The sequence below is a fragment of the Panthera onca genome, chromosome D4, assembly GCF_046562875.1.
Source record: "Panthera onca isolate mPanOnc1 chromosome D4, mPanOnc1 haplotype 2, whole genome shotgun sequence".
Lineage (NCBI taxonomy): Eukaryota > Metazoa > Chordata > Mammalia > Carnivora > Felidae > Panthera > Panthera onca.
In genome coordinates this window covers 67,460,564-67,473,300 of record NC_138351.1, presented here as the reverse complement: position 1 = coordinate 67,473,300, position 12,737 = coordinate 67,460,564, and the positions used below count along the sequence as shown (strand labels likewise).

The window sequence follows — 12,737 nt, the reverse complement described above, 5'->3', positions numbered from 1 at the left end:
CAAGGAGAAAATTGTGCTACAGATCACAGCAGGGCAATGAAATCTTCTTTCACTGCTTTACCTCCTAGTCTGAAAGGATTCGCACGAAGGTTCTCAAGAAATTCTGAGTTCTTTGTGGCTTTCCCTATTAGTGTTCTCTGAACTTTCTGCTCAACTACTTGAGATTTTTTAAGCCCACCTACCTCTTCCCTGACAGCCCTCCTGATCTTGAGATAAACTGCCCACAGAGAACCATCAATGATTAACATTTAGCCAGTGCCCAACATCTGCTCAGGCAGGATATAGGCTTAAGACTATTTAATTCCCAGAAACAACATAAAAGGTGATCACCACCCAGGAAGATTTTTAAAAGGATGACAGCACAAGTGGTCCCTGGTAAGATTTTTGTGTGACAGGATGAGGTGAAAAAGTGCTGTGGTAGAAAATGTTAGGGTTGAAGGTCACCGTGTGGGTAACCCAGGCCTGCTTGGCCACATGTCCCAGAACATAGCTTCTACATTTGTCACACCTTTCCTTTCTTAACATGTGGACCTTGAGATTCTCTTTAAATTTAAAGTCTTTATATAATAACTCACTTAATAGTGGCAAGCTAGATAACAATGGTAGGAAAAAGGGAACAGGTATGTGAAACTCTATGTGTGGATTATAAATTAAATAAGGGAAAAAGTAATTAAAATGATCCTTTTGTTATTTTGAACAAGGAATGGAGGGGGCACAAAGTCCAATCTATACCATAGATTTCATTTAGTTTGGTTCTAAATTCTTAAGAGTTTTTAAGGGAAATAAGAGTTAAAATATGCAAATCTTACATTGATTGCCTTTAAAACTATCACTTGTGTTAGTTTATAGCAGGAAACATGAAAGTTTAAGATGTTTGCATATTCTCTGTAATAATCTATACTTTAGTCTTCCTTATGTACATAAAACCGGTATGTATTTATATGGGAAACAGGGGGATATCATGGCAAGAATGAGGCAAATTTAGATTTGAAACCTTCATCCACCTCTAGGCCATATGCTCTGCCACAAGATGCTAGTCTCAACTTTCTCATCTATAAGACAGAGGAAATGAGCCTTCCTTATAGTGGGGAGAAAGCAATAATATATATTAAGTGCTTAGTAAAGTATCAGGTGGTAGGTGCTCAAAAAATATTCTTTGCAACTCCCACTCATACTACGTAGAGAAGAGCTTTATAATCTTACAAGCTTGGTGGCCAGAGAGCAGATACTTTCCAGTATTAAATGCTCTATCTCCAAGTGGTGTCGAAGTAAAGCAAGGCCTGAGTAATCCAATGCCCACAAGAAACAGACTCTAGTTGTAACAGTCTCTCTACCTAAAGTAAATTCTGTTAGATGAGATATGCAATCACCTTCACTGTCACATTAACACAAGCACCTGCAGAAACAAAGAACAGTTCACAGTTCATTCTGTTGATGTGCAAAGCTTCAGCACCTATGCTATAAATAATTAATGGCTTATTTTGAAAATCTAAAGCTCTTTTTTGAAGCCAGCTGTATTTTCCATGCAGTTTGGCAGTGGAGCATGGCTTTGGATTACAGGATTTCATACTGTGCTGCAAAATGACTCTGGCCTACTCTGCCTCCATATCAACACTCTTTTCTACTGCTATCCTCCCAATTCTCTAAAGCACTGCGACAAACTGGCGACCCATGGACAAATGACACTGTGTGGCCCAAAGACCTTATTTGCCCTGGCCCACTCACTTATCTTTATATATATATATATATATATATATATATATATATATATACACACACACACACACACACACACACACACACACACACACACATACACACACACACACATTTTAATAGCAGGACATAAAATGCAAACATCCAGAATTCTGGCTTCTCTTGAAAAATTGCAAGAGTTAGAAACTGTCTATAAATCTTCATGTTGGCAAGTGTACAAGAGCTAAGAAGTGACAGCCTTCTTTGGATAGAATATGAACTCCCCATTGTACCAGTCTCCGCCACTCTCTATTGCCTTAGACCCTGTCTGCTGCACTCATTTCCATGAGTCATGTGATACGCCTCAACTGGCCCAGACAGTTTGTGTTGTCCAGCTCTGCTGAAGGCTTTTGACTTCAAGTTGTATGCTGATCTCAGGAGTGACAGCAAAAGAGAGGATAGGAGGAAAACAATGCAAATGGGCATTTAACTAATTGTTAACCATTGCCAAATGGTTAGACAAAACAGATCTCTAAATGGGAGCCACTGCCAATAAAGTGTGAGCCACAGTGCCTGTAGGTGCTCAGTAAATACTGGCTGGCATTATAATTAGTATTATTATTTCACTGTATCTTATTGAACACTACAAAGATAATTTCAGAAGATAAAGAGGTGATTAGACAAGAAATTTTTGAAAAATTAGAATGAGAGGGATTTGTATTATAAGACATCTGGGGTATATAATGAAGCTATAGTAACTAAATATTGGCATACTGATAAAAGCATAGGCAGATCAATGGTACAGAAAAGAAAGTCCTGAGACATACTCAAGCATGATAGGTAAGAATTTAATACACGATCAAATTGACATTTCACAGCAGAAGGAAGAACAGGTTAATCATTAACTGGTTCTGGGATAACTGATTAAATCCCAAAACTAAAAAAGTAGGGCACCTGGCTGGCTCAGTTGGTAGAGCATGTGTGACTCTTGATATTGGGGTTGCAGCGTCATGAGTTCAAGACCCACGTTGGACATGGAGCCTCCTTATCAAAAAAAAAAAAAAAAAAAAAAAGAGTAAACTTCTAAAAAACTATAGAGAAGAGCACTAGAATAATTATTTGATCTTGAGGTGGGGAAAATCTTTCTAAGCATCAAAGTCAAGTGCAAAACCATAAAAAAAAGTTTGAAAGACCCGACAAGAGTAAAATAAAAACCACTGCATATTAAAAAATGTAAAAGAAACCAACCCTGAACATCTAGAACTTATTCTATACTGTATAGAACTATTCTATACTACAGAACAGTCAGCATTACAGAGGACTTGCTGTGTCAGGTGCGTACTCAGAGTATGGGAGATGCCATCTTTCTGTATCCTCATGGTAATGGGCACTACAGATACTATTATTACCACCATTTTACAATTGAGGTTTATACACCGATAAAACAGTCTGTAAGTAAAGTCTGATAAGCCATTACCATGCTGCAGTGAAAAATTAGAAACTTTTTCTGAAAGCTAATAGTAAATATTTCAGCAAAAGTAACTGTTATGTTAGCATGGTGAGATCATGGGTGATGTTTTGTTTTGTCTTGGTTTTACAAGCTCCTCAGTGTTTTACATTACATTTATTTTTAGAGAAAATAGATACATCTTTAGAACAACCTCTTGTTTTATCTTGGCCAGAGCTCTCTTATCTTAGACTAAAAACCCTGGGAGTTCTTTATAAAACAATAAAATGAGGGGAGCAGGGGAGAGCGATAACACTAAGTGAGGACCAAGAGCCAGGTACTGTAAGAGTTGATTTATCTGCATTATATTTCATCCTTACCTAAAGCCTATGAGGATAGGTGTATTTTTCTCCACTCACTGAAGAAAGAAGCCGAGACTCCAAGGTTTCACTGAGCTTGCCAAACAGTTACATTGTTAGGATTGAAACACACCTTTAATATCTGGGCTCTCTCCACTGAATATCCCCCTAATTATCCATTGTGCCTTCTCCAACAAGGCTATATTAGTGTGGACTCAATCCTATGTGTATGGAACTTCATTTTCTGAAAGCAGTGATCAGTAGCAGAGACAAAAGGGATGGTGTGAACCGCCTGATATCTCAGTGCCAGCTCTGGCTTGATCTCTAGCAAAGCACTAATCTCATAACTGCCAAATGTACAGGGCAGCACTGAGAAGAATGCCGCTTCAAACACCAGCAGATCAGACTCTTAGACCCTGCTGGTTTTTCAAATTTCAGAAAAGTCCCTAGATCTCATCTATTCAGTCCTGCCATGATTCCTATCATCTTGAATACTTCAAACAGATGGGTGCCCACCCAGCTCTGAAACATTTCACAGCAACAAGGGTTTAAAAAAATTCCACTGGCAACCAATACTTATGCTTAACCTGTCATGGGAGGAAGTGTTCTAATGTCTTCAATATGTTGACCTCATTTAGAGTGAAATTCCTGTGAAATCAGGAGACATGAAGCACCCTGGGTAATCAGTCCTCATATCAGAGCATTTCATATTCCCAAACAGAACTAAGTATTAGTTCAGAATCACTCTCCCTAAACCTTCACTCATTTATTTATTCCTCTTTTAGTGCTTCTCTTGAATCTTCAAACATCAGACCTACCTAAAGATTAAAAATGCACAAAAACCGGGATGCCTGGGTGGCTCAGTTGGTTAGGCATCTGACTTCGCCTCAGGTCATGATCTCATGGTTCACGACTTCGAGCCCTGCACTGGGCTCTGGGCTGAAAGCTCAGAGCCTGGAGCCTGCTTCAGATTCTATTTCCCTCTCTCTCTCTGCCCCTCCCTTGCTCGCTCTCTCTCTCTCTCTCTCTCTCTCTCACACACACACACACACACACACGCTCTCTCTCTCTCAAAAATATAAATAAATAAGTAAATAAATAAATCAATCACAAAAACCTGTGCAAGAAAGACCAACTTGAAGTTCCGATATGTTTCAGGACTGTAGGTACTAAATGGCTAACTAATGTTTAGCTTGGGATTAGCTGAAAACTTTGGAATTTTTCACCTGGTTACTGAACACCTTAACATCATGTGATGTGTTCTCTTCCTTCAACATAACTGCACACCTCTTTTTTGAGATTCTTTCTTCTGGCTTTATATCAACCAATTAGTCTTTTAAAATCTGAATATTTATTCACTGATTAACAATTCATTCAGAAAACATTTAAAGACCACCTATTGTATACCAGGCACTGTGATAGTTTCTGGAGAGACAAAAATAGGATCTCTGCCTTTAAGGAGCTAAAGGTCTAAAGGTGGAGATAAAGAGGTAAACAGACAATTTCCATGTTGATGGTCTTAGTGTTTTTGCAGAGGTATGAACCAGCACTACGAAAGTTCAGCAGAGGGGCTGGGGTACTGAGGGGAGACTTCGTGGAGGTAATGCTCAGGCAGAATCATTAAGGATCAGTAGGAGTTATTCAAGTGTTGGAAGGAAGTCACTCCAGGCAGGTTTAGGAAATTGGGAGAGCAAAAGTTGCCTGTGGAAAGCTGGTAGAAACTGATAATAGAGAGCTGGGTTCAGCATCTCTCTCTGTGGATAAGCTATTTAGTGATGGGTACACAATGTAATGATGATTATTTTTATGCATCCATCAACTTTTTGATAAGGGTGACTTGGTCCCAAATCAATTTTAAAGAACGTTAATTTTTCAGATTTCTATGGCTGTTGCTGATTATTTTAATAATGACTTTCCAAACACTTTCCATCCATACAGTATTATTATCTACAAGAACTTCTTTTACTAATGAAATGTCATGCCAGTTTTTTCATATTAACCATAGAGCTGCAATAAAGCAAACTCTAGGCAAGCTCAACACCATGGCCAACAGGACTACCATCTTTTGACTGTCCTTGAGTGAATGGAAAGTGCAATGCTGCTCTTCAATCACTGAGGGGTAAATGGTAAGAAGTCCATTTGTATCCTTGCTCTATTAGATGAGAGCACTGGTACATCACAACTGATTTTTAAGGAATGGAGAGAAGTGGTTAAAAAAAAAAACGAAGATGAAGGAAACATGGGTAGAGTGCTTCATAGCAAGTCCCGGGTGCCCAGACACAGAACGACAGAGGACCAACCTGCTCCCTAAGAAATGTTAACCCATAATACCAATTCCTTCACTTAACCTGAGAAATGATAGCTCTTCCTCTGATAATATCTCCTAGGCCAGGATCATAGTCCTCAAGCAGCTGGACTCCCAAAAAAGTACCAGGATAGGGAGGACACTAGCTTTGAACAATAGTAGACAGCAGCAAAAAATGAGTTTAAGTGTCATAATGTCTTTCCACTAAACTAAAGCTTTCAACAGCATTCATTCATTCATTCATTCATTCATTTTTTAAAAGTAGGCTCCATGCCCAATGTGGAACTTGAACTCACAGTTCCGAGGCTGAGAGTCACATACTCTATTGACTGAGCCAGCCGGGCGCCTCTCAAACAACATTTAAAAGAATTAAAGAAACATGGCTACAGTAGACAGATTCTTAGGGAAAATCAAAGATGAAAGGATGTAAATTAAGGTATAAGAGATAAATGTTCTTCCAGAAAGATGAACCCTAATAATATTTTATCCTCATGTTACAATTAATTAATAACGAGCCTTGGTAAGAACATATGTTACTTTTAAAAATAGGAATATGGGGTGCTGGGTGGCTTAGTCAGTTAGGCATCCGACTCTTGATTTTTGGCTCAGGTCATAATCCCAGGCTCTCTACCGAGTGTGGAGCCTACTTAAGATTCTCTCTCCCTCTGCCCCTCCCCTGCTTACATGCATGTGTGCACGCTCTCTCAAACCAATCAACCAATCAATAAATAAAAGAATATGATAGAAATAGATATACCTGATCAAGGAACAATGTACAACACCATGAGAAATATGTAACATCTTTCAGTTAAGCTCAATTATTTTATCTTGGAAAAAGAAATGATCAACCTATCTTTGAAAGTGAATGTTCAATTTATTTATTTATTTTTTCAATATATGAAATTTATTGTCAGAATGGTTTCCATACAACACCCAGTGCTCATCCCAAAAGGTGCCCTCCTCAATACCCATCACCCACCCTCCCCTCCCTCCCATCCCCCATCAACCCTCAGTTTGTTCTCAGTTTTTAAGAGTCTCTTATGCTTTGGCTCTCTCCCACTCTAACCTCTTTTTTTTTTTTTTTTCCTTCCCCTCCCCCATGGGTTTCTGTTAAGTTTCTCAGGATCCACATAAGAGTGAAAACATATGGTATCTGTCTTTCTCTGTATGGCTTATTTCACTTAGCATAAAACTCTCCAGTTCCATCCACGTTGCTACAAAGGGCCATATTTCGTTCTTTCTCATTGCCCTGTAGTACTCCATTGTGTATATAAACCACAATTTCTTTATCCATTCATCAGTTGATGGACATTTAGGCTCTATTTTTAAAATAGTTTACCTGATTTAAATAATTTAGGCACTTTTCAAGACACCAAAGGCAGCAAATGCAAGATTTCAGCACACATCGAGCACAAGCATTCTCCTGGAAAGGACAAAAACTTGAAATAATTAAAAACCAACATACAGAATATTCTAAATGTTAGAAAAATAAATAAAGTAAAAAAAATCACAATCTATGTTTCAAGACCTCATACCCACCTACCCTCTTTTCCCTCAAAATGCAATGGTTAAATTATTTTTAATCAATTTAATTTGACACATATTTAGTACCTACTGCATGTAAGATAGAGTACGATACATGAGATTGGCAAGGAACTTATACTATAGTTGAAGAAAAAAAGCTAAACATAAAAAAAGGTCAGAATCAGAATATGCGATTGATACTATGAGAGTGGAGAACAGACAGAGATGACATCATCTGGGAGAAGGAAGAATCAAGGAAGGTTTCTAGGAAGAGGTGGCATATCATCTAACCCATGTTGAAATGCATGTTATCTCCACAGCCAGGGATAGGTAAGAGGTTCCAAGGAGGAAGGTGTGACTCAACACAGAGGACGAGAAGCACAGGACATTTTGGGAAACCAGGGATATGATGAATTCTGCCAGAGCACAACGTAAGCGAGTGTGGGACAAGGCAGAAGGAATGGATTCTACTTTGCAAGGATTATGAAGAAAACATTCACAACTATGAACTGAACATGGTTGGGAGCTTTACTACATGCAGAGCTGAGGTCTAGAATGTGACCACAGTTAAGTCCAGAAAACAATTTTCTCCTTACCTTTCCTTTGAGCTGACTGTGAATGTACATAAGGATCATTCGTGGAATTTTGACTAATGTGATAATGAAAGATCCTTTTGCCACAGTACCAAGGTGATAACGAATAAGGCGATTCACTGATGCTAAAATAGGTGTAAATGGCAGATTCCTTTTATCCCTTTTTGAAAGAAAACCAAAAAGACAATTAAAACAAAGGCTAAGTGCAGGAATGGTTTAGAGCCCAATACAGTGAAAACAGTTCATTTAAGAAAAGTCTAGGTTTATGACAAAATGGCAAAGTAACATGTAACTAATACAAATGCTATAGATGTACCAGATAAAATTAATGTTTCATTTCCCTATGATAGTTTCATGGGGTTCTTATGCTCTAAGACTTTAAATAAAATGATACTGTGCTTTGAAAGCTTTTACTAGTAAATATTTATGGAGTTAAATGTACAATCAAAAAATGAAACTTAAAAAAGATGTACAATCGAGACCTGGTACCTCATTATAATAGAAAACTGTAAGGCTTACAAGCTTATATTCGGCTCTCAAGTTAGGAAAGAGAGTCACAATACTTGTTCTGATCCAAACAAATTAAAAAGGCTTATTGTCCTTTGATGGACCTTTATATAATGCCAAAATACATAAGACACTGTAAGATTTATTCTCTGGCTAAATAGAATTGAAGTTCTATCATGACCTGCTGTTCTGATTAATTTTTTGAGAAACTTACAGAGCAGTATAAAGATTAAAATCACTGCCTCCCATTTTACTACCCACCAGAATCATCAGCTCTAACATTTTGTCATATTTGCTTCCAATTACTTTTTATTTCATTTTATTTTTTTAAATTTTAACTTGTTTTATTTTTTATTTTTTTAAATTTACATCCAAATTAGTTAGCATATAGTGCAAATGATTTCGGGAGTAGATTCCTTAGTGCCCCTTACCCATTTAGCCCATCCCCCCTCCCACAACCCCTCCCGTAACCCTCAGTTTATTCTCCATATTTATGAGTCTCTTATGTTTTGTCCCCCTCCCTGTTTTTATATTATTTTTGTTTCCCTTCCCTTATGTTCATCTGTTTTGTCTCTTAAAGTCCTCATATGAGTGAAGTCATATGATTTTTGTCTTTCTCTGACTAATTTCACTTAGCCTAATACCCTCCAGTTCCATCCATGTAGTTGCAAATGGCAAGATTTCATTTTTGATTGCTGAGTAATACTCCATTGTGTGTGTGTGTGTGTGTGTGTGTGTGTGTGTGTGTGTGTGTGTATACCACATCTTCTTTATCCATTCATCCATCGATGGACATTTGGGCTCTTTCCATACTTTGGCTATTGTTGATAGTGCTGCTATAAACATGGGGGTGCATGTGTCCCTTGGAAACAGCACACCTGTATCCCTTGGATAAATGCCTAGTAGTGCAATTGCTGGGTCGTAGGGTAGTTCTATTTTTAGTTTTTTGAGGAAGCTCCATACTGTTTTCCAGAGTGGCTGCACCAGCTTGCATTCCCAATATTCGCTTCCAATTATTTTTAAAATTTGTTTTTCAACGTTTTTTATTTATTTTTGGGACAGAGAGAGACAGAGCATGAACGGGGGAGGGGCAGAGAGAGAGGGAGACACAGAATCGGAAACAGGCTCCAGGCTCCGAGCCATCAGCCCAGAGCCTGACGCAGGGCTCGAACTCACGGACCCCGAGATCGTGACCTGGCTGAAGTCGGACGCTTAACCGACTGCGCCACCCAGGCGCCCCCCAATTATTTTTTAAAGAAATGAAACTGTTTACCAGCTTCTGTTCCATTTCCTTCAAGCACAATCACTTAGATGATCTTAAGTTTTCCGACAAGTATCAATTCTCACCTGGTAAAATAGTAGGTTACCACAGCTCCTGCCACAGTCATCTGCTGACATGCTAGAATAAATTCACTGATCCAAATCAGGCCCACCACATGGTACCACCACATATACTGCAGAGGCCCAGAAACTCTGAACTCCACAAAGCCTTGGTCATTCTGAACAGCGCTGCCTAGGAAAATATCCAGGAAGGAAAGAAGAACCACATAAAGTACAAACCAAGAAATATGGCTATTGAATATAAGAGATGAAACTAATTTCCAAAAATAGGCCCCTTCCCCCAAACCACAAACTTTATGATCACAGTGCTCTTTAAATAACAGACAAAAATACTTATCACTTGAAAAGTTGTAAAGCCAGACATTGTACAATTAAGCATTTTGTTTTCCCCAAAGGCATCATATAGCTTTTAAAAGGTGCTCTATTTGAATATAGTTCCATCACATCAGTTAATTTAGGCATGAATTTTCAAACTTCAATTTTTTGGGGGGCTATTTTATTACTCTTCCAATAATTATAGGCCTAAATTATTTGCAAAATACAGAAATTAATATTATATTCAATTGGTAAATGCATGCTGAATGGCCAGAGAAGTTACATACAAACTTACTACCCTTACACCACTCCTCACAATTAATTCCATTTAAGTGTAAACTTTGATATATTTTTTATATGAAATTTATTGTCAAATTGGTTTCCATACAACACCCAGTGCTCATCCCAACAGGTGTCCTCCTCAATGCCCATCACCCACTTTCCCCTCCCTCCCACCCCCCATCAACCCTCAGTTTGTTCTCAGTATTTAAGAGTCTCTTATGGTTTGCCTCCTTCCCTCTCTGTAACTTTTTTCCCCCTCCCCCTCCTCCATGATCTTCTGTTATGTTTCTCAGGATCCACATAAGAGTGAAAACATATGGTATCTGTCTTTCTCTCATATTAAGAGTGACTCCAACAAGTCTGAGAGTCTAACTCTGAACAGTATCATCACCAGGAATTCTACCTAGGTTCAGATCTTTTCCAAACTAGAGAATCCCAAGGAAGCAAGTTGATTTGGGCCTTAATGGGAGTTTAAGGCAGTTCCAGAGAGCTCTGCATTCATTTGTTCATCTTAGAATCAATCCAAAAGTCTGAATCAGTACTGGAGTTTACTTCAAAGCCATGAACTGGTTTAGATCTACTTTGCTAGGATGATCTAAAAATCATGAATAAGGAATGGGTTGTTGAAGAGCCATAACCACGCTGGTTCTGATGGCTGTTAGACCTTGGTCAATAAATGTCTTAAGAATTATAGCTGATGTTTTAAAATAGTTTAATGCAAATCAAATTCATCACTATGAGAAGGAAGCAACATAGCTTCTTACCAGCGGTGCCAAGAAAAAGAAGGGTCATGATCCAGTATGCCCAAAATAAGACAAGAGCAAAGAAAGTCCAAAAGGGTTGGAAGACTAGTAGCGGCAAGTGAATGAAGACCTTGCCAGCCACGTGGAACAAGGCGATGGTGAGAGCGACACGTTTGCGCATAACCAGCATTATCAGGAACAAGAGAACCTGTACGGAGAGAATGCAGAGAAAGGTCCCAGTTATCGCTATAAGCAGTAAAAACAGAAACTGAAACAGGGTGGAAATTCCTTCATTTCAAATCAGGGAAGGATTATTCTCTGAATCCCAATAATACTTTATCCGTCTTGCAGCACTTAGCATCCTCAACTGAATATTGAAAATGTTCTTAAAGCAGAACACAAAAGGATTTCTCAATGTATTAATAAGTCTTTCGAGTTCTTCTACCTTTCCTTTTCTACTCATGAATCAAAATGTGTTGTTTGTCCATCAAGATGAGGCTTTTAATTTATTTGAATACATACATGCTTGTCACTGTGAAAATAGGGGAGAAGACCATATGCCATGACTACAAAAGCACAGGAGGTATTTGTACCTCATTTCCTTTATCAGACCAAGAGCTCCTAGGGGCACCTGAGTGGCTCAGTCAGTTAAGCATCTGACTTGGCTCAGGTCATGATCCCACACTTCATGGGTTTGAGCCTCGCATCAGGCTATCTGCTATTAGCAAACGGACCCGGCTTGGGATCCTCTGTCCCCCCGCTCTCTGACTCTCCCCAACTCATGCAGGCACGTGCTATCTCTCAAAAATAAACATAAGAGGGGTGCCTGGGTGGCTCAGTTGGTTGTGTCTGACTTCGGCTCAGGTCATGATCTCATGGTTCATGAGTTCGAGCCCACATCAGGCTCTGTGCTGACAGCTCAGAGCTTGGAGCCTGTTTTGGATTCTGTGTCTCCCCATCTCTCTGCCCCTTCCCTGCTCATACTCTCTCTCCTCTCTCTCTCTCAAAAACAAATAAAAATCACACTGTCTCTCTCTCTCTCTCTAAAATAAGAATTAAAAAAATAAATAAATAAACATAAGAAAAAAAAGAGCACCTACAGAGCACAGTCCATGTCGCATTTACCTCCTGCCCACCCTCATCGTGGTCTGAGTGAGAGCAGGTGAACTGTACTTAAAAAAAAAAAAAAAAAAAAAAAATTGTACTGTGGGACGCCTGGGTGGCTCAGTCAGTTAAGCATCCGACTTCGGCTCAGGTCATGATCTCACGGTTCATGAGTTCGAGCCCCGCATCAGGCTCTGTGCTGACAGCTCAGAGCCTGGAGCCTGCTTCAGATGCTGTGTCTTCCTCTCTCTTTGCTCCTCCCCTGCTCACGCTCTGTCTCTCTCTTTCTCTCTCTCTTTCAAAAATAAACATTAAAAAAAACTATACTTAAAAATGATTAGTAAATATTTATATAATAATAACAAACAAATACCTTTTGGCACCAATGGTTTTATGGTGGCTTCATTTTTTACTTCTAAAGCTCAACTAAAAGCTTGGGATTGGTCCAAGAAGTGGTCTGAGATTGTGTTCTTTTTTTTTTTTTTCAGAGAGGAGAAGGAGACAGACCAAAGATATAAATAC

At 38.9% G+C, this 12,737-nt stretch overlaps 1 protein-coding gene across 3 annotated transcripts in view; it reads right to left on the bottom strand.

The window, feature by feature from the left end:
* SLC44A1 (solute carrier family 44 member 1) overlaps positions 1–12,737 on the bottom strand; it is a 202,127-nt gene that overhangs the window by 64,330 nt on the left and 125,060 nt on the right. For all 3 annotated transcript variants that reach the window (XM_078436620.2, XM_078436622.2, XM_078436621.2), the window contains exons 9-12: positions 11,133–11,319; positions 9,778–9,943; positions 7,927–8,083; positions 7,146–7,229 (exon numbers count right to left, since the gene is read on the bottom strand). In XM_078436620.2, the coding sequence (XP_078292746.1) occupies positions 7,146–7,229; positions 7,927–8,083; positions 9,778–9,943; positions 11,133–11,319 (594 nt within the window). The remainder of the gene's footprint in view (positions 1–7,145; positions 7,230–7,926; positions 8,084–9,777; positions 9,944–11,132; positions 11,320–12,737) is intronic.